General features: G+C 28.5%; 1 protein-coding gene across 6 annotated transcripts in view; it reads right to left on the reverse strand.

The window, feature by feature from the left end:
- The window catches only part of LOC129961081 (phosphatidylinositol 4-phosphate 5-kinase type-1 alpha-like), a 175,653-nt gene extending 148,179 nt beyond the window's left edge, over window positions 1-27,474 (reverse strand). For 5 of the 6 annotated variants that reach the window (XM_056074894.1, XM_056074891.1, XM_056074896.1 and 2 more), the window contains exon 1: window positions 27,413-27,468. In XM_056074894.1, coding sequence (XP_055930869.1) covers window positions 27,413-27,455 — 43 coding nt within the window. In that variant the 5' untranslated portion in view covers window positions 27,456-27,468. Of the gene's footprint in view, window positions 1-27,412 lie in introns of all 6 variants that reach the window. The other variant, XM_056074897.1, reaches the window with a different exon arrangement.
- Window positions 27,475-27,699: the final 225 nt, after the last annotated feature.

Raw genomic sequence — 27,699 nt, forward strand, 5'->3', positions numbered from 1 at the left:
AAGAAATAACTAATATTATTTAAAACAGTATTTTATTTTATTTATTATTTAAGGACTTTTTCGTGGAAATGATATATGTTAATTTTGAAAACATCTTGAGTGATATTCAATTAAAATCAATCATGATAAAAAACTTGAAAATTTTCCAACAGATTTTAGTTATGTTTTAAATAGTTTAACAACATACATAAACTAATGGGCTTGTTTTTAAAAAAAATTTGTTTCAAAAATACCCTTTCATTCTTTCAAAGTTAAATGTTAAAATAAAATAAATACCAATTTCTTTTTTTAAATAAAAACAAAGATTTAAGTGGAAAAAGTTCTTTTTTTTATAAAGCCATTTATGATTGTTTCTGTATTGTTTTTTTAATTGAACGAAAAATTAAGTTTGAAACAATTATAAAATCCAAAAAATGAAATAAACAGAAAAATTCAGAATTATTAAAAAAAAAAATGTTAAGGAACAAATAATAAGCAAATAAAAGTAACAATAGCAATATTAACTAAAGTTGCATTTTTTTACTGTGCCTTATTTTGCTGTGGTCACCAGACAAAACCTCTGCTTCTTTAAAGTTTTACTGCAATTTTTTTCTTTATAATATCGATGTAATATTTATAAAATAGTATTTTGAATACAGCATTGTCAATTCTATTATATAGGCTTGCAATAAAATATTTAAATGAGAAATAAATTGTGTTTTTAAAAATTACAACATTAAGATATTACATTTTTAGTAGCTTTTTCTTATTAATTAACTCTGAAATAATTTTGTGTATAAAAAATCAGTGAGAAGACATGTTAGCACGAGATACACAAAATAATCAAAAACTAAACGCATGAAGTTTTTATATGACCCTTTCTGTGTTGAAAGTTAATGAATATTAGACTGAAAGAAATTAAATGAGTATTAGAATTAAAGACCACTATTATAAAGAAAATTTGATAAAAACCCTAAAACAGCATTACCTTTTAAAATTTTTTAAAGATATGAATAGAGACTTTCAGTAAAACTAATCAAACTGTTTCTTTTCAGTGGAATTTCAATATATTCCGACAAAAAAGAATTTATTAATATCTTTCTAACAAATTATCAATTTGCGAATTCTTTTAATTATTAAATTCGTATTTAAATAAAATAACACTTTGATCTTGTATGATTTACTTATATATATATATATATATATATATATATATATATATATATATATATATATATATATATGTGTGTGTGTGTGTGTGTGTGTGTGTGTGTGTGTGTGTGTGTGTGTGTGTGTGTACATATATTAATTTTTCTTAGAAATGTATTCCATGTCCTCATTTTCAGACTTCCACTCATTGTCATACGTTTCATTCTCCAAGAATATATTCATTGTTTATATATTCCAATTTATATACCCTGCAGTTTTTCTTTTTTCATTCTCAAGTTGTTTATTAATACTTTTTAAAATTACATTTATTCTAAACTAGATCAGAGCCATATAAGCTTTAGAGATGGAAACATATTAATTCCATGTTACAATTACATCAGGTTATTTCCTGAGGTATTTTAAACCAGATTGATTCGGCTTAAAAATACATCAGGAAATACTCTTTCATTCTTTTTGGCAAGTTACAGCATAAATCTTGTAAAAACTGTAAGTTCTATTCAAGCACTTGAAAAAAAAATCTCTTTGCTTAGATCACTTCCTATTTGTGGTTTAAAAAAAAAAACTTTTTTTTTTCTGAAAGAGTATTTCAAGTCTCAGTAAGGATTGCGAGACAATCATGTTTAAGTAGAATTCAAGAACTAGTGAATTTAAACTTTATAGGATCAGAAGTGTTAATGAATATTGTCTATCTATTGTCTATTGTCTGTATATCAATATGTCTAATTAATGTCTATCAATAAATACTAAGAATTTTTCCCTATTTAATCACATAGTATTTAGTATGTTTCTTTTCCTTAATAAAGTCCACTTTAATATATATTAAAGTGGACTTTATTAAGGCAATTTACACTATTACATTTTGCAAATGTGACACAATTTGCAGTATCGCATTCTCATCCCAATTTGTGGTACCCTGCGCTACAAATCTTTTACAGACTGTTAGATTTAAGCATGTAAGCGATAAATGCAAATCTGTTTGTAGAAATAATTTCTTTTTTGTAGTTACAAAGGCCTCTTTTGAAAAAAAAAATATTTTAATTCTTCATTAGGATTTCAAATCAATCCCTTTTATGTAGAATAAAAATTCAGGAGCAAGTAAATTTGAGTTTATGGGAAGACACAGGTTAATCGATTCTAACCTTTCTTTCTGTTCTGTTAACTTTGGCAGCTAATATCTTCTCCCTAATTCTTAATCATCGATTTATGCGGATGAACGTGGAAACATAAACTATGTTTAACTGAGGCATAGAAACTCGATTAAATTGCGTTTCGCTTCAGTAATCGTTTTGAAGAAGAAGCACTATCAGAAAGAATTTCTAAATTAAAATTGTTTAAGTACTTATATGGAAGTAAAAGAATAATTTTCAGAATTTTTTGCTATTCCATTTTATATTAAAAGGCTTCCTTTCAAATTTTTATAGCTGACTGCGTGTGCCTTCGTGAATTTTATCATCAGTTCCTTACTTTTATGTAAATAAGATTTCAGCTCAGCAGTCTTCTTAGAAATTGATCTTGATTGGAAACTGTAAAACAGCGAAAGATTTCTATAGTTGAGCGGAGTTAGTGAATTAAATTTTTTTTATTTTCACTGAAGCAGTTTTAGAAGATGTATCGTTATTGTATTGGCGTTGAAAATTTTCACACCTGAAAGCTTTTCAATTTTGAAATTCGGAATCGAATTTGGGCGATTTTTATATGCTAAGTGCTTTAAGTGTTTACAATTTTAAAAACTCTGCGTCATTTTCAAAGTAATCCTGTCTTAAGGCAGAACTTTCGAGCATATTTGTGTCATTCTTGATTTTTCTTTGATGATAGGCATACTAAAAATGCTTTATGAAAATTAAAGTTTAGGCAACTTCTAAGCTCTCTAAATACTTTGCACATATTTGGGATCTATGCATTACGAATGTGAATTCCATTAACTTTTTTTCGCCTTCTGGGGGCGTATCTAATGCATTGTTTGTATCCACTTTGGTTATAGTATATTTATCAACTCCAAGAACGAAGATAAATTCCAAAATCTTTTGTTATCTCTCATAATAAAAGATTTCGTCAAAGCAGCTGAGATTTTTTGTATAAAGCCTGAAGGGAATTAGTGCATTTTATATTGCTTTTAGCTACTTTAGAACATTTCAAATAGAAAAATCACTTAGCTCTTATAAAAGAGACAATAGGTTGAATTCTTAAATGACTTTTAGCTACAATCAGGATATGTATTTCTATCAATGTATTTCTTTGGGAAAGGTCAAGAAAAATTCTGGAAAGAAACCCGACAGCAAAAGGAGAAATTCGTGCTAAAATTCAAACCGATTTACTGAGTTTTCAATAAACAATGCCGGCGAGGAGCACAGATAGAGGATAAAATCTATAAATTTCTTCATCAGATTCACAGTTCTCAGTCTTAACATATTAATTCCCTTTTTGACATCTAATAAATGTTTTTGCGATTCATAAATCATACATGCATTTTTCTGTAATAAGACTGTTGCAAAGCATTAAAAGATGCTTATGATTAAATATGCTTTCAAAAATTAAGCGTCATTTCTTTGGTTATCCAGTTCTATGGAAGAATTTTTAAGCACACTTGCGTAGTTTTTCGCTTTCCATGGATGATAAATTAATCAAAAGTACTTAATGAAGTTGGGATCGAACCATTGATATATTACAAATAATTCTGACAATAGGCATGCATTTTGTATGTATTAAATATCCTTATATTATATATCTTTTAGTCTTATTTGATTCCTTTTTTATTTTGATTTCCTATTTTAACACATTTGCCTTTCTCTAATATTCTAAAATAATTTCTCTAATATTCTAAAATAATTTAAAATGAAAAATAAATTTCGGATTTTATAAACATTTTACATATAATAAATCATACTAGCATTAAATATATTAAGTACACTTAAGTACATTAAATACTTTTAAAATTGATAACCCATTACATAAATTAATGTTTATTGAGAGCTCACATTTAATGAAATTTTTTTTAAAAAATATATTAAAAACAAATTTCGCAGGAAAAAATTTTATTATTAAATACCTGATCTCATAAAATCAATTATATAAATCCATGTTTATTGAATGCTCACATCCAACGAAAAAACTGTTTTGTTGAAAAATGCATCACAAACAAATTTGCTGGAAAAATTTTTGCGAGAGAATATCCGATTTCATAAAATAGGTTACATAATATATTTTGGAGATATTTTAGAGGGTGAACATTTAAAACTTTTATTTATTCTATTTTAATTTTTATGCATCTTATTGAAAACTACCAAAACTAAACCTTAAAAAAGTATTTCAGTTTTTTTTCTTTTGGAAACGCATGTTTATACTTAGGTCAGTTATTTTATATTATGAAAATTAAATGAAAATGCTTTTAACTTTTCAGAAAATGATAAAAATTCTCTAAAAAATATACTCGCGAGTAATTAAACACTTTTGTATGAGAATTTTGTATGAAAACGGAAGTAATTTAAGTATTGTCGGTTGGTTGAAAGATAGTTTTCGGAAATATTTTGTTACTCATTGAAAAAAACCATCAAGATATAATAGATTTTCTTTAACTTTTTTCTGAATACTTAACAAAACTAACTTTTTTCTGAGTAATAAGTCCCGCATTAAAAATGAAGAGAGAAATTAACGATTAAAAGAAAATTTTCTTTAACTTTTAAGCTTTTCATAATAATGCTCATGAAATATGAGTAAAATATTTTTTAGAAAAACTTTTATTGTATATAGAATAAAAAAATATTTCTAGAAAAACCGGAATTATAAAAGCCGAGGAATATGGCAGTTTTTGTCTTTAAAATTAATTTCCTCTTTATAGGAATTTCCAGCTAAAGTAACAACGTATCACGATTTTTTTTAAACATTTTGCTGCAAAAAATGTTTTTCTTTTCTTTTTGGTAGAATTATTCAGGCATTATAAAAATTATTTAAGTTTGACAGTAAAGTATTATTATATAAATAAGTTTATATTTTACAAAAAAGTCTTAACATTTTTAAATTTTAGTACAGCGAAAGTAGTCAAGTCATAATTTTATGCATGGTCCTTTTTGAGATTTCATTACCCTAACTGGTTCAAGATAATTTTGGAACAACTGATACTTTGTTTATTTCGTCAGTTTCCATTTAATTAAAATGAATGAAATTTGTTTGAGAATGAACCTTAAAAATGATCTACAATAGCTACTGAAAAATTAGCTACATTGGAAACGAAAATTCTAGATAATATTTGAAACTTTTTATCCATTTTAACTTCGCATGCTCATGAAAATATTAAATATTTTCCTACCTGCAAACATTTATATGTTTTACATATTTACATTATATTACATTACAAACATTTATTCAGGATAAAAACACTAAAAGGTTTCAACCTTTTGATTCCTATTAGGCTCATTTTTTAAGTCATCACTTTGTTTTATAAAAAGCTAAGTTTTATTAAATAGATGAAAATTAATTAATAAATTAAGTTTAGAATTTTGGAATAGAATTTAGTTCTTTCTTCTAAATTTTGTGGCAGAAAAAGATGCAACGGAAAAACAGCTCCCTAATTTAGCCTTTAAAGAACGTGGGATGTAAGCATCCCTGCATGTTTCAGAAAACAAAATATTTCTTATCAGTTTATTGACTTGAAGTAAAGTAGTTGAATTTTTCTCATAACTTGATTGGTGATAATTAATTTTATGCAGATGACGTCAGTATATCACGGTTTCTTGATGCTTAAAAATGGCATGTTGAACAAAAGTATAAAATACAGTTTAGTTTCAATTATTTAAAACTTATTGCTGCATTTTATATAAGTAATTAATTCAAGCAATAATTCAACAGTATTCAATAAAGCAAATTGTTCCAAATTGATAACTGACTCCGTTTTAATTTCCAGTGCTGATTCCGATTTTTTTCTTCTATCAAGTAAGATTAATTTACAACATTGTTTCATATTTTGTAGGAAAAAACTCAATTCAAAAGATTTTTATTATTTTATCATTTAAAAAATAGAAACTTTTGCGTATATATCGTTATTCTGTCACGATTTAAATTTTAAAGAATTTCATGACAACGCTTGCTGTTCTTTATAGAAGCATTTTCATTCTTTTCTTTTTTTTTTCAAGGACAGATCACCAATCACATAAAACAAGTCCTACAACAAACTAAATATCTAATTTTATTAACAATATAATAGAAGGCAATTTAGAGGAAGAAATCATTCCTCCTCGCAGAGAATTTATATAAATTAAATTATTATGTAATATCTAAAAATATACTTATATATTCATATAAATAATATTATTTTGCTATTAAATGCAAAAAAAATCATATACTATAGACATGGTATTTGTGATAAAACTGAATTATTTTTCCAGTAATCGACATCTGAAAAACTTAAAAAAAATATTGGTTAGTTTTGTAGTATTCTTTTTTAGCGCTGATTTATGATAATGGTTGTTTAGATGTTTTTAACAATTTTCTCTACAATGAGCGATGTATTATGAACCAGAAAGATATGCTTCTCAAGTGTCATACTATAACCATTTATGTGTAATTTCCTTTTTTTTACAGGTTTCTCCTAAACCTAGGTGAATAACCACCGTCGTGAGCAATCACCCTGGTGAGCAATCACCTTGGTGAATAATCACCGTGGTGAACTACCACCTCATCTCCTTTTTAAAAACTAGCCAGAATTCCTTATATCACTTCCTTCCATACCTGTCTCTCAAGATGTTGTGCTTTCTCTGTGCAGTAGAGTAATTTACCCTCCCATAGCTAGGTAAGAAGATGCTTAAAGCTTCTTACAATTTTGAGACTTTAATAATTTTTAATCTTTAATTAATTAAAATAATCTAATTTTTTTAAAAAATTAATCTTATTCCGATTAATAAAACGTTTTTATCTTCAATATTATTTCATAAATACTTTTTAAATAATTTTTCGGGATTTCTTTTACTTTCAAATGAAAGCAATTATTTCTCATATATTTATTATTCTGTAATAGCATAAATAAACCATAAAATCACTAAGTTTTAGAGAATATCATATTCCGTTAGCGGGAAAATTTATCTTAAATTCTCTTTATTTTACAGATATCTCCAGAACCTTTGTGTAGAACTAGCAGACTTTCTAGTACTACTTGCTTCTATACTTGTCTCCGACGATTCATTTTCCCGTTTCGCTGAAGTAGTGTGAATTGCAGTCTCTATGTAAGTAAATGCTAAAATTTTTCTATGTGTTGTATATATATATATACCGGGTGCGGCATAAATTCGTGCAAAATTCAAAAACTAGTAATAAAAAAAGTAATGCTTGAAAAAAATTGCGGTTTGCGGGAATATGTTCAGAGAGCCTTTGGATTTTGTTATTTACATTAAAAAAAAGTATTTAAAAATGACCGATAGATGGCGCTCACACGTCATACCGAGACGGTTTATGCAAATCAGCATAGCTATAAAACACAAGGCTGGAAATGGATCTGTCATTCGACGCCAGTAGCATGCTATCGCTACCGGATCGAGCATTAGTGGTTAAACTGCTCCATAAGAACGGTGGATCCTCGACTAAAGCCTTGCGGCAGTTACGGACGGTGAAAGGAATTAAAGCGAAGAAAAACCTAATTTCATTGAATGCGATATTGAATTCAGTTCGCCTTTTTGAGGAAACGGGAAGATTAGTGGATCGTCCAAGAAATGGCAGACCATCCGTCAGCGCTGACCGCGTCCCTGTTATCCAAAGGGTCATGAGAAATGTGGCAGCCGAGACTTCAACGGGGAGTTGCAGAGCACGTGAAGCAGGAAAAGTAACAGGAATTCCGGAAAGGTCGATCCGACGCATTCTGCACGAAATCTTGAAACTGCATCCGTACAAGATAGAGGCATTTTACCAGTCGTTGCCAGCAGATTGCGAGAAAAGATAAGCCTTTGCAACATGGGGGTTTGCACAAATGGAACGTTACCCAGAATGGTTACTGAACATCATTTGGACAGATGAATCCCACTTTTCATTGCATGGTGACATCAATACGCAAAACAGTCGTATCTGGGCAACATCAAACCCTCGACCAAACCACTACATTCTCTGCATGTGACTGTTTCGTGCGGTTTGACTGCGTCCTTCATTCTAGGCCCTTTCTTTTTTGACGATCTTTGTCTTGTATCCGGTTGGAAAACCTGTTCCGTCACTGCAGAACGCTATCTTAGGCTTTTGCGTGACCACGTTATGCCTGTTTTGCAGCAAAGACGTCACCTTCATGCAGGATGGTGCCCCGCCCCACGTTGCTAGTTCCGTTAAGACGTTTCTCCTAGATACATTCACTGAGGACAGAGTGATAAGCCGAGGATGTAAGAATGAGTGACCCTCACGATCGCCAGATCTTGCTCTAGCGGACTTTTGGTTGTGGGGATATCTAAAGTCCCGTGTCTACCGGAGCACTCCTGCCACTTTGGTGGAACTGAAAGATGCCATTCAATTGGTCGTTGGTGGCATCGATGCCGACATCTTACAAGGCTCACTTGCTTAATACCTTGTGGTGGCGGTCATGTTGAGCATCTTTTGCCCTAAAATAAAATGTACTATAATGTTACTGTGCTCTGTTTTAATGATTTGTATAAACCATCTCGGTATGACGTGTGACGTGTCCATCTATCTGTCATTTTCTAAATACACTTTTTTAATGGAAATAACAAAATCCAAAGGCTCTCTGAACATATTCCCGCAAACAGCAATTTTTTTCGAGCATTACTTTTTTTATTATGATTTTTTGAAGTCTGCACGAATTTATGCCGCACCCGGTATATATATATATTCATAGATAGATAGGTAGGTAGATGGATAACATGGTGGCTAGTTATATTATGTCTCCACTGCAGGACCGAATGAAGAATCGTCGTTCTAGTGGGTCTGGTGCACTTTATATCCATCAGGACTAGATGTCCTCTCGTTGAAATGGAGGTGTTCTCTCGTCTCGGAGCGGGGATCACCAGCTCAGGTTTCATAATCATAATTAGCCCACGGTTCCAAATTATTAGGTGCATCCGAAACAACCCTAATTTTGCTTTAAATCGAAACGTTAATACAATTAAACTATAATAAAAAAACCAAACCAAGGAAAAATGATAGCCTTAAAAAGCACATTTAGCTTGCCAGTTTTTTTAACTATGGTTACTAAGAATTCGGATAAACTCGGATCTAAGAACTTCTCTATCTGTCGATGTTCCATTTGCACGCTTTTGGCTATTAGCCTGCAGACTGTACTAAATTTTCATACTTATTTACGTAATTAAATGTTTAAATTTTTTAAAAATTAATTTCTTTAGATTAAAACTTGTTTTGAAACCAGATTAAGGCCAATTTGATGCTCATCCCATGTTTTTGAGCCATAGACAGATGGCGAAGATGATATCCCAAGCAGCGTTTCTTACTTAAAATTTCTACGCCACACCACGCCAAACGATGACATTTTACCCTAAAAGATGATTCATCCCCTCGTCATAATTCACGAGTGACCACTTTCAAGGACAAATTTCACTCATCCATTCTAATAAAATTTAAAAAAAAAAAATATTTACTTAATCTATGCATTTTTTTTAAAATTTTTCTTCTCATGATTAATTCGGAGTTAATATACCAACTTACGCCTTCGTATAATCATAGATTTTTCGTTCAAGATTCCCGTTCTAGATACTATCTTTATTTCGCGAAAGGTTCTTTTCTCCTCCATCCTTTATTCTGAGAGGCAAAGGGTTCCGAGAACAGAGTAGGGACTTTTCTTCTCAGCCTTTAATTTAGTCCTGTCACGCGAAGAAGAATGGCTTCTTCTTCCATTAGAAGAGAAGGGACTTGATTCTCATAAACTTGGGGGAAAACATCTGTAATTGAAAAGCTCTCAGACTGACGTTAAAAGTATACGTCATAATTTTCGAACTCAAGATGAAATGAAATATATTCTTCTTTCATATTAATCAATAACGGTTATTAATCTTTTGAGAAATAGGTTCAACAAAATAGATGCATTAATTCAAGTTATATATTCCTGTTTGACGCAAAATCTTTCAGGGAGCGGAATATGATATTCTCAAAAACTTAACATTATTCTAAAAGAGAAATTTATACATGTGGAGAATAATTAATTTATTTGAAGTATAAAAAAAATGTCGCTATTTGAATTAATGTTTTAATGCGCTTTTTTTAAAACAAATTTTCTTCAGAATACTGAAAATCTGTTGAAAGAGCATAAAAGAAATAGATTTGTGAATGAGTTATTAATTTTAGTTCTTGAAAAAAATAAATTTTAATTAACTTTTTTACTTTGATGTTTTATTTAATGAGTTCGCAGCTAGAAATATCTTTTAATGATGGAAAATACATAAAAAGGCTTTCGAATGTCAGGTTTGGGTTATTCACGGGGTTTTAATTAATATTTTCCCCAAAATTCCTGTTGAATAATTAGTTACAGAAGGATTTTAAATATTCCCTGAATTTTTTAAATTGAAAAATTTGTTACGTAAATTCCATAATTGAAATTGCTTGGATGATTTTTAAAAAATTAAAGAAATTCAAAAGATGTATCCATCTTAAAAGAGAGTAAGCAATTTTTCTGTATTGCTTAGGATAAAGAAGTTTCTATGCTTAATTTCTTTCGGATAGGTAGAAAGTAAAAGAATCTACATAGAAAGAAATCGAATAACATAATATATTCTCATAATCTTGAAGAATATGTTGAAGTTCATATTATTCAGTTTTTAGAGGATTTTCGGATTTAAAACTCAAAAAAAAAAAAAAAGATTTATTTCCTTTGAAATTATATGCTAAGACCCGTTTGTCTTTAAAGATATAAGTAAAAGATCACACCATATTTGAAAAGAAAAATAAAGAATGAAAGCCATTTACTTTAGAGTTTCTTTCCAACAAACTATATGAACAAACGGTATCTTAATTTAAATATGGGAAGGTATATAAGTAATTTTCATCAATAATAGAAAAATCTTTCATATCTTTAAATATGCCAAATCAATTAATTTTTATATTAAAATAGTTTACTATATCCAATCTTCATTTTAATTTTTAGCAAAGATTAATACTTTGATTAGATATCCATGAGCGTAGATGATGAAAATTTCTGTATTTTGATCTTTAGCATAATTAGCATTTTAACAAGATTATTGATATAAATAAAATTATAGAAATTTTCGGCATCTAAGTTTCCTGAAAATCTCTTCAAATACAAATAACTGATATAGATTCGATTGATTCATACTATTAAACAAAGTATCCGGGCCAGTCCTAAATTCTTCCTTGTGATAGAAAAACCAACACTTGCCTGTCGCGCCTTGCCAGTGGCCACCTTAAATATCTTTTCTTTTCTGTGGGTGAAAAATCTTACCCTCTTTGCCTGAAATGTCGTCAACATTACGCCTCTGCTGAACATATTCTAGATTGTTTATGACTTCTTTGGGGAGAAATTTATTCTTTTACCTTTCTCGTTTTTGACTTTCAGCGGATTTTTGGATTTGGTCTGAATAAGTCAGGCCATGGAGATTAGCAACAACAACAACAAACCAAGTATCCTAATTTTTTTAAAAAAATGAATTAAAAATTAGTTTTTTCATTATTTTACGTCTTTCTAATTTATAAAAATATATAACAGGAAATTACTTATTTTCATAAAGGGCATTATTGCTTTCGTGAAAACGATCGCTTAAATATTGACACTAAAGAGGCTGCAAAATTGACCTCTTTTGTACTCATAAAAAGTAGAAATTATTAATTGAAATATTTTATGGAACTCAAATTCAATATTATGCAGGCCAATATCTCAAAAACGTTACTTCCTCTTTGAATATCTTGGGCTTATTTTCAGGAAAAAATTATTAAAATTTATAAATTAAAATTATAGATTGATTGGCGGAAGTATTTTTTAATGCCACGCTGTTTTCTGAATTTCAAGCTACTTGATCAATTGAAATTTGAAACTGCATTTCTCTTTCGAAGTTTGAATGGTAGACATTATTAATTGTTTACTAAAAAGGTATTAACGTCAGGTAAAATAGCTGCATATTTCTTATATTGCTTTGTCACAAAACAAGGGAAAAAAGATTTGATAGAAATGGTGAAATATTTCATTCCTATTCCTAGAAATGTTTTGAAAGAATGATAAATAAATGCAATTTCTAACATAGATACATCATTTTCTGCTGACGAAAATCAGAATTAAATTATCTTTTAAACTTAAAAGCAATTGCCCGCGAGAGTGACGATATAAATTTCTGAGGAGAGGTTCCAGAATTAATGTATATTCTATCTCAAAATATTAGATCATGATAGAAAGGATTCTCTGGAATTTTAAATGAAAAAAATAACCTAAGGCGTACGCTATGGAATTGCATATGGAGAATCTCTATAATATGATTTCCTCAATTTTCACTTTTTTTCATGAAATAAAACTTTCTCCCATCCTGCAGAATTTATTTTAAAATGTACTTTCTTTTAAAACTGTTCCATCAGCTCAACTCGAACTTCATATAGGATGACGATGTTTTTAAAAGTAAAAAGATTTTAATAAAAGTCGCTAAGAAAGTAATGCGATTTTTTAGAAAGCTGCTAAGAAAGTAATGCAATTTTTTAGAAAGCATTCAATATCAAATTCCTTTTTATCTTTTAAAATCTACTTTACGTCAATTCGTTTGATATTTTCTGAAATATTATTAGCAAATGGCGAAATATTTATTTCAACTGTTTTGTTATACTGTTGTTCAATCTGAAACTACATAGTCAAATGACACCTATCATGCCCTTTTCCTTTCTGAAGTTTTTATTAAACTAATGATAATAATATGATCATCCAAAGTCAATCAAGTAAATGGACAGCAAAAACGTTTTACTTTTGAGTAAAAAATGTGTCTAAATATGTATTTGATACGAAAGATTGAAGGAAAATTAATTACCAAAAAGCACTAATATATTTTATTCTTATTGAGATCAGAACAAAAACGACGGCTAAAAGTTTTCATTAACACAATGGAAACATTATCTTAAAATAAGTCAGCTAATTATGATTAGAAGACAGTTAATTACTCGATATAGTAGAAATTTTGAAATGTGATATTACATCTAGATAAATCTCCTCTTACTTTTCTAGCAGCAAAAAGAAACAAAACATGTTTTCAAGCATATTTTCATAAACACACTTTCGTAATTACTCAGAACAGTAGAAATCTTGAAATATAATATTACACTTACATAAATCTCCTCTTCACTTTCTTGCAGCAAAAAGAAAAAAAAACCATATTTTCCACATTTCAAAATCAAAAAGTACCCATTAACTTAATTGATAATGTAAGTAAACTTGCGAATAAGATCTGCGTAATTTTTATTATTTCCCTAAAAAAGTTAAGCTCTTTAGTTAAGCTCTTTTACCTCACGACCGAGCACAAATGGTAAGATTCAATTCTCAAAAATTTACTTTCAGGGAGAAAAGTGCTCCTTGAATTTGACACCAATCTTCGCAAAAGACGACAATTATATTAAAAGCTTGAAAGATGAAATCTTATAAGGAACTTTCGATTGAGAGCATATTTGTTTTTATACTGTGCAACTCAAATTTCTTAAATATATACTGATTTCAACGTTTATTAAAGATATCAAACAATTTTTGAATCAAGTAATTGCGTTTTAATAAGCAAATGGCAAGGAAACTGTTTTAATTTAAGCAATGGCAATATAATTTTATTTCTTTGATTTTTTAAGCATTTCAATGAATAAATTCTAATTATTTAAAGGAATGAAAGACTTATTTGTTTATGTTTCTCTACATGACTTAAAAATGGTGTTTCACTTTAATCAAATATTCGCTATCTATTGAATAAGTATTTGGTGTTGACTTACTTGAATTTAAATTTGAAACTTGTGTTTATTGAAAAGAGGAAAGATTTTTTGAAAAAGCTTGCATAGCTAGTTATAAAATCCCTGTTTTGTTCCATTCTTGCAAGTTTTTGATGAAGCATTATTTTAATTAATCGTGATGTTATTCAGGAAAATGCAAACCAAATCGTTTGCAATTTCGTTAATTGCCAGTTTTGCAATCATACTTAGAGTTATTTTTTCCTTATTTTTCAGAAACATAATCTCCTCTTTCATGAAAAATGAATAATACGAAATCTAACCATATGATATTAATTTTAATAAGAGATAAAATAGAAGTTAAGTCCTTTTTTGAAGAAATTTTGAAATTTTTTTTTCTTTATCAAAATACATGTTATTTTATAAATTCCACCTCCGCATGATTGCACCATGAAATATTGTAATATTGTTTGAAACTTCTTACACGTTTTTTTTCAAACGCTGATATAGCATTAAATTGATTAAAAAAGGCAGTAAGACTTATATAAAAAGGCTATTAAAGAATTTTTTTAAAAAAATTATTTGTTATTAGAAAGAAATACATATTAAAAACGTTTCATTATCAAACTAATTCTTATGATAAAAGAAGAAAATAGGCGTGATTTTCTTTCATTTGATGCATTTCTTAGCTCAAATAACCCTGAATGACGATACTTGTTTATCAAAATAAATAAATAAAATAATAATAATAATAATAATTTCAAGCTCCTCTTAAGTATTAAATTCACTTATTTTGAGCCTTATGTTTCGAAGTGTTACTTTAATTCTTTATTAGATTGTACTGAATATATTATCGCCGAACAAAAAATGTAATTCTTTCACAAGGAGAGTACTAACTTGTATGAAACTTTAACACTGACGTGTAAATCATACGAGCTTGAATATTGTAACAGAAGAAATGAGCATGGTTTTTGTTAGAATTGTTCATAATTCGTTGAAAATGTTTTGCGATTCTATGAAAATATTTTATGCAGTCAAGAAATGTAACTCCTTCTCAGTTTCTGTAATACACAGGCGAGCATGTTCCCCTTTCCATCGCAAATTTTGAGTTTAGCTTCGTAATATACTGAAGAGAATCGAGTACAGATTTTGGATCTCTTCCCTTTCGACCCTTGGTTCTAAAATTTGATAAAGATATATAGTTTTGTAGCCAACACCAAATAGCAAATTTTATCAATGTGTGAAATTCTGGAAAATGTGTAGCTAACTAAAGTATTCTTTTTCACCTTTTCTCTATGACAACGAAGCCATACAATATTTAAAAAAAAATCATAATTTTTATTAATTTATTCTTTCTCAGTTTTCTAATATCTGGAAAATATGGTTGGTAATCCGAAATGTAAAAGAAATCTTAACGTTATATGAGGAGGAGTAAAGTTTTTCTTATTTTATTTATTTATATTTAATAAATAGTTCCATTAAGTGTTTACTGATATTTGAAATAATTAAAATTAGTAATTCAAATCATGATAGTAAAACTTTTGATGATGACAAAAAGTAATTCGTTCTGATCACTGATATTAATTTTTCAAGAGTCATCTGTCATCTTGTTTGATACAATAGAATAATACCAACATGGCCTTAAACAGTACACTAAATAGTCTTGGAAAGTCTCTTCATGTACATTCAAACTTTTAAAATGGATTATCAAGAAATTTAATCTTTAAAAGATAATCTTTTTTAAGAAAAGGCTTTTTAAAAGAAAATTTTTCTTTAATATCTTTCATCAAAAGGTAACTTTTTAAGCGTGTTCCTTCAGAGAGTTCTATATTTTTAACTCTAACTGACATTTTGTTAGGTACAAGAGAAGTCCTTATTAATCTCCCAGTAAGCCGTACAATAGATACTCTCATACTAGATAATAGATACTCTCATACTAGATAATAGATACTCTCTTTCGAGATAATAGATACTCTCTTTCGAGATAATAGATACTCTCATACTAGATCATAGATGCTCTCATAATCGATACTCATGTAGTCCTGCTGTGTTAGCTTGAAGCCCCGAATGTCTTTCCATCTTAATATTCAAACGTATTAAATATTTTTCATTAATTAATACATCTTATCAAGAAATTTAAAAAAGATATTTCTTAAAATAATTTTTTAAGTGCTTTCATAAAAGGATAAATTTCGAAAACTGAAATTCATGGTCCGAGAGAAAATTAAAAATGAGGCATGTTAATGTTTACATGCGTTTAGGCTTCATATTAAATATTTGTCAGTTCGTTTTGAGAAGTTGATTTGAAACCTCAAATTCCTCCCATGTCCTTTTTCCTCCCCTTTAAAAAAATGATTTATCCTTTATGGAAAGAAGCATTCTAAAAGGATTTATGAAGGAAATAAATAATGAGAATGGACTGTTGTTAGAAAGAATTTTCTTTAAATTTCATTTATCAATTGATAAGGTTAGAGACTTTAATATTCGTGGAAAACATTTTAAAAATGGTTTCTAAAGTGTAAAAGAGGTGATAAATTTATGAACCAGAATATTTTTAAAAATAAATTTTACTTGCGATTTTATTAATAAAAAAGTTAAAAGCCTGAATAAGTAAATAAGTTTTGCGTAATTAAAAAACTGAAAATCTTCTATGCATTTAATTGCTTCCTGTTTGTTTACAGACTTTAAGTTCGAAAATAAATTGCGCTTCTTTTGTTATTAAGAAATTCGTTTTTCTCCTCTTTTAAAATTAATTTACGTTTTCATTTTTACCTTAAAAAATACTTATGGGAGGTTTGATTTTATCTAGTCTAGCGTGGAAAAATTTTAATTACCTGCTTAGCTTTTAATTTATCGTGTTTCATAACAGAATTTACAGTGAAAGTAATCTATTATGCTGCAAGACAAAATAGGCAGATTTGTAACAAAATAATTGCAGATAGTGCTGAAACTTTAAGCCTTTTCTTAATAATCATGCTGTCTCCAGAAAATAATTTGAGACAGATTATCAGTGTATGAAAATGCTGTTAACTTCCTTCTTTCATATCCAAACAGCTCTATTTGACATCATTGCCTACATCGCAAATACAAAATATTATGTTAAAAAAAGGGAGAGTTAATGGAAAAAGGAAATAACTGTTTTCGTAATAGATATTAGAAATGCAAGTTCTCGAAAAGTAAGTAGCGGATATTTTCGAAATAATTAAGTAAAACGAAACGCAGAATTTAAGTAAAATAAACATGTCTAATCGATTTAATTTTATGAAAAAATTTCTAAAATATGACAAAAAAAGAATGAGAGAAAAAGGCGCAAAGCTAAAAAGTGAATTTAAAACACACACACACACACACACATCATTTGAATACAACAAACAAATCATCACACAAAACTTCATTTGAATACAAATAATTTTATGCAAATATCTTTTGGTTTTCTCTATAGAAATCAATAAAAATTGAAAAGCCTAAAATTCAGGTACTTTAAAACACTTCCACAGGTGCGTTTCGAAATTGGAGTGTTTAATTAGTAATTTGACCATTATGTATGCTCACATTAGAACTCGTTTTGATTCAAAAGAGAATGCTAATTTAACAAATGTCGTCTAATAATTATATGCTAACAATAAATCTGAATCATAGTACAGACGTATTGATGACAATAAATCTCATTTATATCACATAATAATTTAATTTATATGACGTCTAAATCTAATACATGTGGGCCACCTTTTTTCCTCCTCTGATGGGTCATAAAAAGTTATGTAAATCATAGTTATATTTCGACATAATCGATTTGAAGATTCAGGCATTTGACATATCAGTAGATCATATTTCCTGTCCCTTCTGTGAAAAATTTTGCCGTCTGTTATGTGGGATTTCCTTAACGCATCTTCGAAGCCCTTTATTAGCTTGAAAGCTCTTTGAAATATATATTAAGGAGAGAATATGGAGCAGGAATTCGGAGCTTTGGTATGCTGGCCTTATTGCCTGTGATTTTAGAATCCTCCTTATCTTTTGAACGTCTTGGTCAACGTTTTGAACAAGATCTTCTGGAGCGAGAATTTTGCGCCCTTTCTCCTTTCATGAAGAATGCGGCTTAGAGCTGAATGATTTCATTCTCTTCTCTGAATTAAAGAGATGCCAGATTCCAAACTAATGGGGAGATTCAAAGGAATGTCGAAGTCCGTCTCACAGAACGACTGCAAATTTTTCGAAGAATGGATCAGAAACCTGATCTCCGATATGGCAAATGCCTGAAACGTCACGGCGGTTTTATCAAAAAGTAATTATGATTGCACATAATTTTGGTAATAGATTCATTTTATTCTCTGCACTGCTCTTTTTTGTGGACCATTGATACCTGAAAAAAACATGCCTTCGTATATACAGAATCTGTTATTTTTAACTTCACACAGAGGTAGTAAGTTTACTGCTTCACACAAGTACTTTATTCAACTCGTTTTTTATGCACAAGTATTAGATGTCAGTTGATTTATAAATAACTTTACAGTTTTAGTTAAAAATAATTACCAGGCAACTATTTTTCTGTCATTATCAGCAATTGACAAATTTTAACAATCTTTTAATCTTAACGAGTTGAGGAATACTTATACGTCGTAAATGGAGCACATTAATATGAAGTCTGAATTTCTAATTCCAGAGAAAGGTTGTTTCGTTAACGTTTACACTCAAGTATTTCGCTATTAAGCTCGAGTTTAACTCCTTCAGTATAGTAAGTTAATGAAAGAGATGTCAAGGAGAAATGTTTCCGCTGACTTTACGACAAGTGCCTTTGCCAAATTGCAGAACTTTCAGCTTAGTAATTAATAAATGTGTATTGTATTTCTCGAGTCATTTTGGATTGAAAATTCTGTAAGAATTTAAGAATAAATTCTGTGAAAATTTTGCTAGTAAATGATGCTAGAGCTTTTATATTTCGATGCAAGAATTTAAGAAAAGTTATCAGTCAGTTTCGATGCAAGAATTACTATTATCATCTCAGTTCTAACAACATATGTGTGAGACATTGAATAACATTTCTTAAAACAACCACTTAGTTAATTAAATGCTTCTAGACTGTATTATAATCTTAATTAAATAAAAGAAATGTAAAGTTTTATATTTGCTACAGCATATGTCCAAATTTCTCTCATTGGAAACATTCTTCTTCTCAAGAAGGAAGTTAAAAAAAACATGTAATATTATTCTACTGCATTTTTATTTATTTAGAACCGATTGCCACGAAAATTAGCAAAATTTGATATTGAAAAGAATGATGAAGGTCTAGAATTTGATAAATAATTTTTATAAATTGCTATAGAAAAATATTTTGGTAAAAAAAATGATTTGGCACCAAAAAGCAAGATCTATCATTGTCGGGGGTGGTTTTAAGCTTGCAATTGGCCTTTGGTGGTGCAGTTAAGTTTAGTTATATTAACGTCCCGTTTGAAGCAACACTAGGGCTATTTTGAGACGGACTTTGTAATTTTGAACCACGGTCAGATGACGAGGATGGCACCTGAGCTGGCATCCCCTGTCCATACCACACCAGCGGGAGGACGTTTGGTCAGCACGGACTTAATGTGCAACAGACCCCCTTACACGACGTTTCATTGATGGAATCGGGTCTCGAACCTGAAACCCTCCAATGGACCTTACCAATAGGCCACCACGGCCGGGGGCCTTTGGTAGAAAATCCGCTTAAATTTGAGGTTTTGAGATTTCCATTTTACACTAAAAAGCAAAAATGAAATTTTATGGATGGATGCATCTTCTTCTTTAGACTTATATTGAGACCTACGCTGATGTGGCGTTTAAGTTGTGAGGAAAGAAATTCTAGCTCGTTTACACTAATCCTTTGATGATAAAAATTTTTTCATAGCACTTTTCCCAAATATTTTTCTGAATTCGTGGTCATTTGGTGTCCTCTTTAGATAATTCAAAATTGTGTGTCTTATTAAAATATTATTTTTCTATTGTACTCCATATTTGAAAAATGTAGCGAATTTTTTCTACTAAGTACCTTTATAGCGCTGTGAAATGAAATGAGTATGTATTTTGGACCTCTTCCGGATAACCAATGGAAATCCATAATTTGATAATCATTCTACAATAATAGTATTAAGATACCAAGCAAAATTTCTGTTATTTAGCTCTTCATGCTTTGAAAATAAAAATATACAGACAGTCATCAGTCATCCGCCCTGCATGACAGATAACATCCAAAATTATATTCATATCTACATTTTTGGCGGAAAGACACTACACCGAATTTTATAGATTTACCATTTTTTAATTATCTTATTTACTAGCAAGTAGGCAAACAGACGTAATTCGAAAAGTGTAGTATTCAGACTCAGAAATGTCTAAAATATGAAGATTTATCAAAGAAGTAGAGTTTTTGAGCTTCTCTTCGCATGCTTTATGAAAGAAAGAGAGAGAGTAAAAATTAGTTCTAAGAAGAAACTAATATTAAATTATTTCACACTTTATAATATCTAGACAGAATTTAAAAGCATAGATTCTTTCAAATCAGAATTTTTATCCGCATATTTGGAATAAAATGCGGTTGTTCTCTCTGAACTTATCGTTCTGACTATGCATGTTTTGGAAATCATATAAATTAATAATTTAGACTAGGAAGCATATGATCTAATTGAATTCTTGCTTGTTATGCAGATGTCAGGTAATGCAGCAGTTAAACAATTAACTTTTAATTTTAACCCTCAATATTCATGTTAATCCTTAATTTATAAGTTTTCGTACATATAAATTTGATTTTATACACAGAAATGTTTACACAAACAAATATATCAATATAATATTGAAAATTCCGGTTAAATGAAATTTCTGATATTTTAATCAAACTCTATCTACAAATCATCAAACAAACTTTCCTATTACCTTTCGCTCATTTTCACAGAAATAAACCTTCAGTCGTGTGGATAGTTCAGAAATTCCTACATAAAGTGTTTCTTTTTTCTTTTCTAAGATTTTACATGCAAAGTTAGTCCAACTACTTATTCTACATTTCTAGACGAAAAATTATTAAGCATCACGAGAAACACAACTTGAATTTTAAACTACTTTTCCTTTGGGATGGCATATGTAGAACACACCTCCTGGTTATCACGAATACAATGTACTTTCATTATACACTTGAGAAAAATTATAGCAGTTATGTTTTGAACTATTTTTAGAGTACAGTGTATATTGTTTTTTAAAATTTTTAGGTGAGACTTTGGTGTTTTACGATGTATCTTTGTATGAATTATTATATTTCTCTTTTATATTGTATACAATAAATTTCGAAGGTGTAAACTGAAGCTTTTGTTAAGAGTTACTTTTCTGTATTTGACTGAAAGTTAATATGTCCGAAAACGTTTTCTGTCTTGTCATTCTCTGTCTTAAAAAAACCCAGAATACTTATGTTTGTCAGAAAATATTAATTACTTTCGTAGAAAAGTCTTGGGATAAATATTTTATGTGCCTAAATATTCGTTCTGTTCAAATGCAGATATATGTTTTTCTCCTCATTGCTCTTAAAAATATCGAGATTCGTTCTTAAATGCTTTTTCTACAATTTCAAAAAAAATGATGACCTATAGAATCAAATTATTTGAAAATATAAATAATTGAAAATTTATTGATTTCTAGACAAATTTTGGAGCTCTAATACCTTAAATAATAGGAGAAAATAAGGTTTAACATTTTTATTATATATTCTGGTTTATAAGTTTGAAATCATGGGAAACGAAATAACAAATAAATAATATTAGGTTATTTTAAAATTAAAAAAAAATTGCCGTTATATGAAACAACATAAAATAGGATATTGCACATGATAACAGGATAATATTCGTCTCTATAATTATCACATTAAGGTTTCTAAAATATTAAAAAGATTATGATCAAATAACTAAATTATATAATGAAATAGAAATAAGTAAATCAAATTGAAAAGTCAGCATAAAATACAATTTGAATGGTAATAATGAAGTTGTAAGATTAGTTAAAAAATTAATGCAATTTTAACCACTTTAGAGATGTTTTTAGTTCGAGTGAACAGTGTTAGAAAAAGAAATATGGAATGCCAATTAAATATGTAAAATTTTCCCAATTTTTAAATTTTTTTTTCCTCAGTTCGGTTGTGTGATATCTATCTAGGGATTGTAGAAAATTTTGAATGCAAAGGATGAATTATTCGGAATATAAGGTTGATATAGTGTTTTGAAAAACAAAAAGTAATTTTTTTAAAAATTCTTTGATCTTTAATTCAGAAAAAAAATTGAAGAAGAAGAAGTTAATATTATATAATGAAAAAAGAGCATATATTTCAACAAGTAATATGCTTAAACGTAAGAAAGATTATCCTTATTTCTTTATGTTTTCTAATGGAATGTGCTTTATTTTTTAAAAATTTTGATTATTTTTTTTTCAAGAAGAAATCTTAGCACTAGGCAGCATTATATGTGGTCTAACACTCTACATAACAAATTAATTTACTATTAAATTTTTAATTTCATTTTTGATTTATTTGATACATTTAGGGTAGAATAATACCTGGAAAGATTTTTTAATTAAAATGATTAATTAAATTAATAATTTTTTCCTTACTATAAATTTAATCCCGGAGTTTCAAAAAATAAAAAAAGTTCTTTTATTTGAAACATTTTTTATTCGCCTGAACTAATATTATTCTATAGAATAAGTTAATGTATTCACAGAATGATTTATTACATTTATATGAAATCAACATTTAAATTTGAAACTGGATTTTCTTCTCTTTTTTTTTACCTTTTTACTTTTCAAAATTTAAATTTCGTTCGTATTTTTCCATCTTTAAACAGATGAACATAGAAATAGAATCGTTGGTTATCAAAAACAATGCGTTTTAAAATAAGTAAAAGAAATTTAAACTTTTAAAAAGATATAGCAAATCCAATTGCAGTTTAAATACAGATATAATAAGATTATAATTTGAGACAGCTGTTAAAGTATTCACAGGAGGAGAAAATAAGTAATGACAGGAAAATTAAAAATATCTATAAATATAAATTTATACTGAACTGTAAGTATCGTATAAGAATCCTTATGCTCAAGGGAAATTAAAATAAGCACAAATCTTTTATTCCCTTAATCATTGAGAAAAATGTATTTAAATGGAAAATTCCATTTATTTAAAAGTATTTAGAATGAGATTAATTCGAAGAACTGATGATTCTCTTTAATACTTTGATTAAAAATAGAACGATTTAATGTCGTTTAAAGATAGATATATCATCTAAAACGACGTTGTGTGATTCAAAAATAACCAATTGTGACATTTTAATAAACCATTCATATTACTAAGAAAAGGATTATGAATTTTCACAGAAAAGCTACAAATATTTTATATTAAATTTTTATAACCCAAATTTATTCTAATGTTTCGATGCATGAAAGGAATAATTAATTATTAACAATATATAGTAATATTATCACACACACACACACGTTGGAAAGAACAGACATGGTTAATTGAACTCTGAACTCAGAATTTGGCAAAGTTCGAATAGCAAGGCAAAAAGCAGTGAAAAGACACGGTGATATGGTAGTTTGAATTTATGCAGTTTTTGAAGGAGTGTTTTTGGTTCGGCTCGTGTTAGAGCCAGCATGGGAAAATAAAACGGCCCTCGCAATTGAGAAGTTAACATTAAATGAGGTCTGAGTTCGTGAAATTAAGAAATTATTAATTTTTGAACTTTGATAAATTATTATGTAGACAAACATATGCGCACGCATGCATGCATAAAAATCTTTAATTTATTTTTATTCCATAAACAATTCTTTTCTAATCGCACAAAATCAGGCTTCACCTTTGCTTCTGATTTGTGTGGATTTTCATTTTCTCATAGAGACGCTTTGACGTATACCGAACTAAAACGCTGTATCAATGGATTCTCTTCTGAAACTATAGAAGTCCATAATACTTTCCAGTGGCCCTTTTTCCAGTTTTGTGCCTTCCTTTTCAAATATATATATATATAAACAAAATTTCAAACATTTTTTAAAAATTAGAATCTGAATCTTCAATATAAAAAAAGGAAGTTGTATTAGAAAGGTGCTTGTATCTTGAAAAAGACCAAATAAATGGTGGAAACAACCACCAAAAATAAAAGAAAGCGTCAGAAAAGCAAAATATATTGTTAGTGTTTCTCATATATTCACATTGACATTTTGTATGAAGGGGAGCCTTGTATATTTTGTAATTGTGCTGAAATTCTCTAACCGAGGTTTCATTGTTGCAGTCGCCGTTTCAATGAATAAATGAATAATGAAATGATTATAAAAAGAAAAAATGGCAGTATATGAGTACTTTATGTAAAAACTCTTATTAGCTTTCACAAATCTTCCATATATGTTCGAAATGTCATCGCTTATAAAGGCAGGCCTTATATATAAGAAAAATTTTGTTTTTTGTAGTTAGTCTGAATTCTCTTACAAAGCGTGGCCGCTCTTTGCATTTGTCACTTCACCATCTATCACAAAAGCGACTTGTTTGTGTTTACCTACATTATATATTCAAAGTTTTTCCCATGATTTCAGAAAAACCTATATTAAAATTCCTCAGGATTAAGAATCGAGTCAACATTTAAATTTCAAAGGTAAATAGGAAGAAAAATACGATTCATGCAAGAATTTTCTGCAAGAAATAATCAATGGAATTTCCTGGACTTCAAAATACTCTTTTTTTTTTGTAATTGTTCTGAAATTCTCTTACAAAGCACGGCCGCTCTTTGCATTTGTCACTTCACCATCTATCACAAAAGCGACTTGTTTGTGTTTACCTAAAATATATTCAAAGTTTATCCCATGAATTCAAAAACATCTATATTAAAATTCCTCAGAATTAAGAATCAAAACATTTAAATTTCAAAGGTAAATAGGAAGAAAAATACGATTCATGCAAGAATTTTCTGCAAGAAATAATCAATGGAATTTCCTGGACGCCAAAATACTTTTTTTTTTTTTTTTTGTAATTGCTCTGACATTCTCTCACAAAGCGCGGCCGCTCTTTGCATTTGTCACTTCACCATCTATCACAAAAGCGACTCGTTTGTGTTTACCTAAAATATATTCAAAGTTTATCCCATGATTTCAAAAACATCTATATTAAAATTCCCCAGAATTAAGAATCAAAACATTTAAATTTCAAAGGTAAATAAGAAGAAAAATACGATTCATGCAAGAATTTTCAGCAAGAAATTATCAATGGAATTTCCTGGACGCCAAAATATTTTTTTATATAATTATTCTGAAATTTTCTAACAAAGCGTATTCGCTTTTTGCATTTGCCACTTGTCGATATATAACAAAAACGACTTGTTTCTGTTTTCCTAAAATATATTTAAATTTTATTCCATGATTTGAAAAACACCTGCATTAAGAATCAATTCAATATTTAAATTTCAAAGGTAAAAAATATATATATATTTTTTTGCAAGAATTTTCTGTAACAAACAATCATTGTAAACTCCGGGATATCAAAATAATAAAACTACATGTTGAAAAACACCACGAATTTATGTCTGTATTTGAAACTCATGAATATATTTAATGAAAATATTTCCTGCATACTGGTTTCATTTAATTCAAATGCAGCAAAAAGTACTTGTGTTTGTGTTCAAAATACAATGACAAATGTTTTATTATTTATTTAATGTTAAGCATTAATGGTTTAGGGACTTAAATCTTTTCTTTAATATCAATTTCATTGAAGCAATTTCCAATTCATGAAATGGGGCTCTATGAAGATATTTAAATAAAATTTAGTTCTTGGGTTGTTTTTGAGATAATTCTCGGAATTTTCGGAAAACATCAATATATCTGTACAATTGTACCAAAAAAAAAGAATCAGTCATAATAAATGAACCATGGAACAGCTTCTCGCACTTTTTGTCAATAGATGAAAAAATAAGCTTTTTATTGATAAATAAAAAGGAAATACTATATTTAGGTTTTTACTCTAATATTTCGAAGAAATACAATTTTTGTCTATAATTTAGTAAAGAATAAAATGAACAACATATATTTTATCTTGTTTTCAGAATTTCGCCAAGAAAATTTGAAAAATACGAAATAAATGTGCATATTTTAGAAGTAAAAAGCACCATGACAAATAAAATAGAAAAAGAACATGTCTCAATTTCAACCAAAGTGTATTAAAAGAATTCCGAAAAATCCATATAATTAATAATAAAAGGCATGGTAGTTATTTTCATTGATATTAAAAGTATGTAAACTATTAGCGTTAGTGCTTTTTTAATGGAGATTTAAAAATATACATGAAAAAATTCGTATTATTACGACCATTTTAAAATTTTAATACTGCTAAGAGTACTAGCGAGACCTAAGGTAATATTTCGATATGAAATTTTTTAAACAGTTTTGAAAGCCTAAGTTTGAAAGTTCAAATATAAGTAATTAGAAATTTTAATTATTAAAACTATCTTTAATTATTTTGCTTACAAAAATATAAGGAGAATAATTTATGCTAATAGTTAAAAATTTGTATCTAGTTATACTTATAATGTAACATCGAATATTGAACATGGAACTATAAATTTTGAATGGTGACAAAATTGAAGCTCCATCTATTTAAAAATAAAAATAGTTATACATTTTTTATTAGCTTTAAAAAAAGTGGTAGCTTCTTACAATTTGTCAAATTTTTCTTACGTTATTCCAAAAGAACTATCTTACAAAAATAATTGTTATTCAAGATGAAAATACAAAAAATACCTTTTGACGTCTCGTATTTACATTCTTGCAGTTTTTCTCAAAAAATCTGAAGAAATCCCGATGATATATTTAAAAAAATTAGTATCAAAGTTTCTTATTGTTCAAACAATATTCAAGGCATTATATTCGTTTAATCAGCATTATCCATTCCATAGCATTTTCACAGTAAAAGCAAAGCAAATCATAGGCTTATGTACATTTCATACAAAAAAGTAAAGAGAAACCATGCATTCAAAAGTGAAGCAAATGATTTCCTTAGCAAGAAAAATCTGGAATCACGGTTAGCCCTCTGGTGGCAGGTAGAATAACTAACATTTTTTTTTTAACACTGACCAAGGAATTATGATAATTTTAGTGAATTATAATTGTAAAACATCTTTATTGTTTTTATTTAAATCTGCCAACTTTAGTTAAAAAATAAAATTTCGCAACCATCGGTGCTCCAAGGCTGATTAAAATACCAAAGCTGACGCATGAATTGAAAGCACTCTGGAATTAACAACAAAGAAAAAAATGGTACAGTTATAAAATAAGTCCTATAAGAATCAGAAATAAATAAATAAGAATCGTAAATATAAAAGTTATGTATATTTTTCATTTTTATTGTTAATGAAAAGATTGGTTAGAAATGACTTACGACTTTCACGTGATTTTCTGCGAATTGATTCTCTGTTCCCCATTGTATTCAGCTAGCTATAAATAAAGAAAAAATATGTTGTGTAAGTTTTCAGAAAAGTGAATTCTAAGGTTAATCTGGAATACTTATTACATAATAAACTGAATTAGGCTTAGAAATTGGAAATGCCCTGCATGGGTTTGATTTTTATGACAATTTATATTGGACCTACGATGAAATATTTTTTTGTTTTATTTTTTGCTGATCTCAGATAAACCAGAAGTATAGATATCTTCAACCAAGTACTT

The sequence above is a fragment of the Argiope bruennichi genome, chromosome X2 (assembly GCF_947563725.1).
Source record: "Argiope bruennichi chromosome X2, qqArgBrue1.1, whole genome shotgun sequence".
Lineage (NCBI taxonomy): Eukaryota > Metazoa > Arthropoda > Arachnida > Araneae > Araneidae > Argiope > Argiope bruennichi.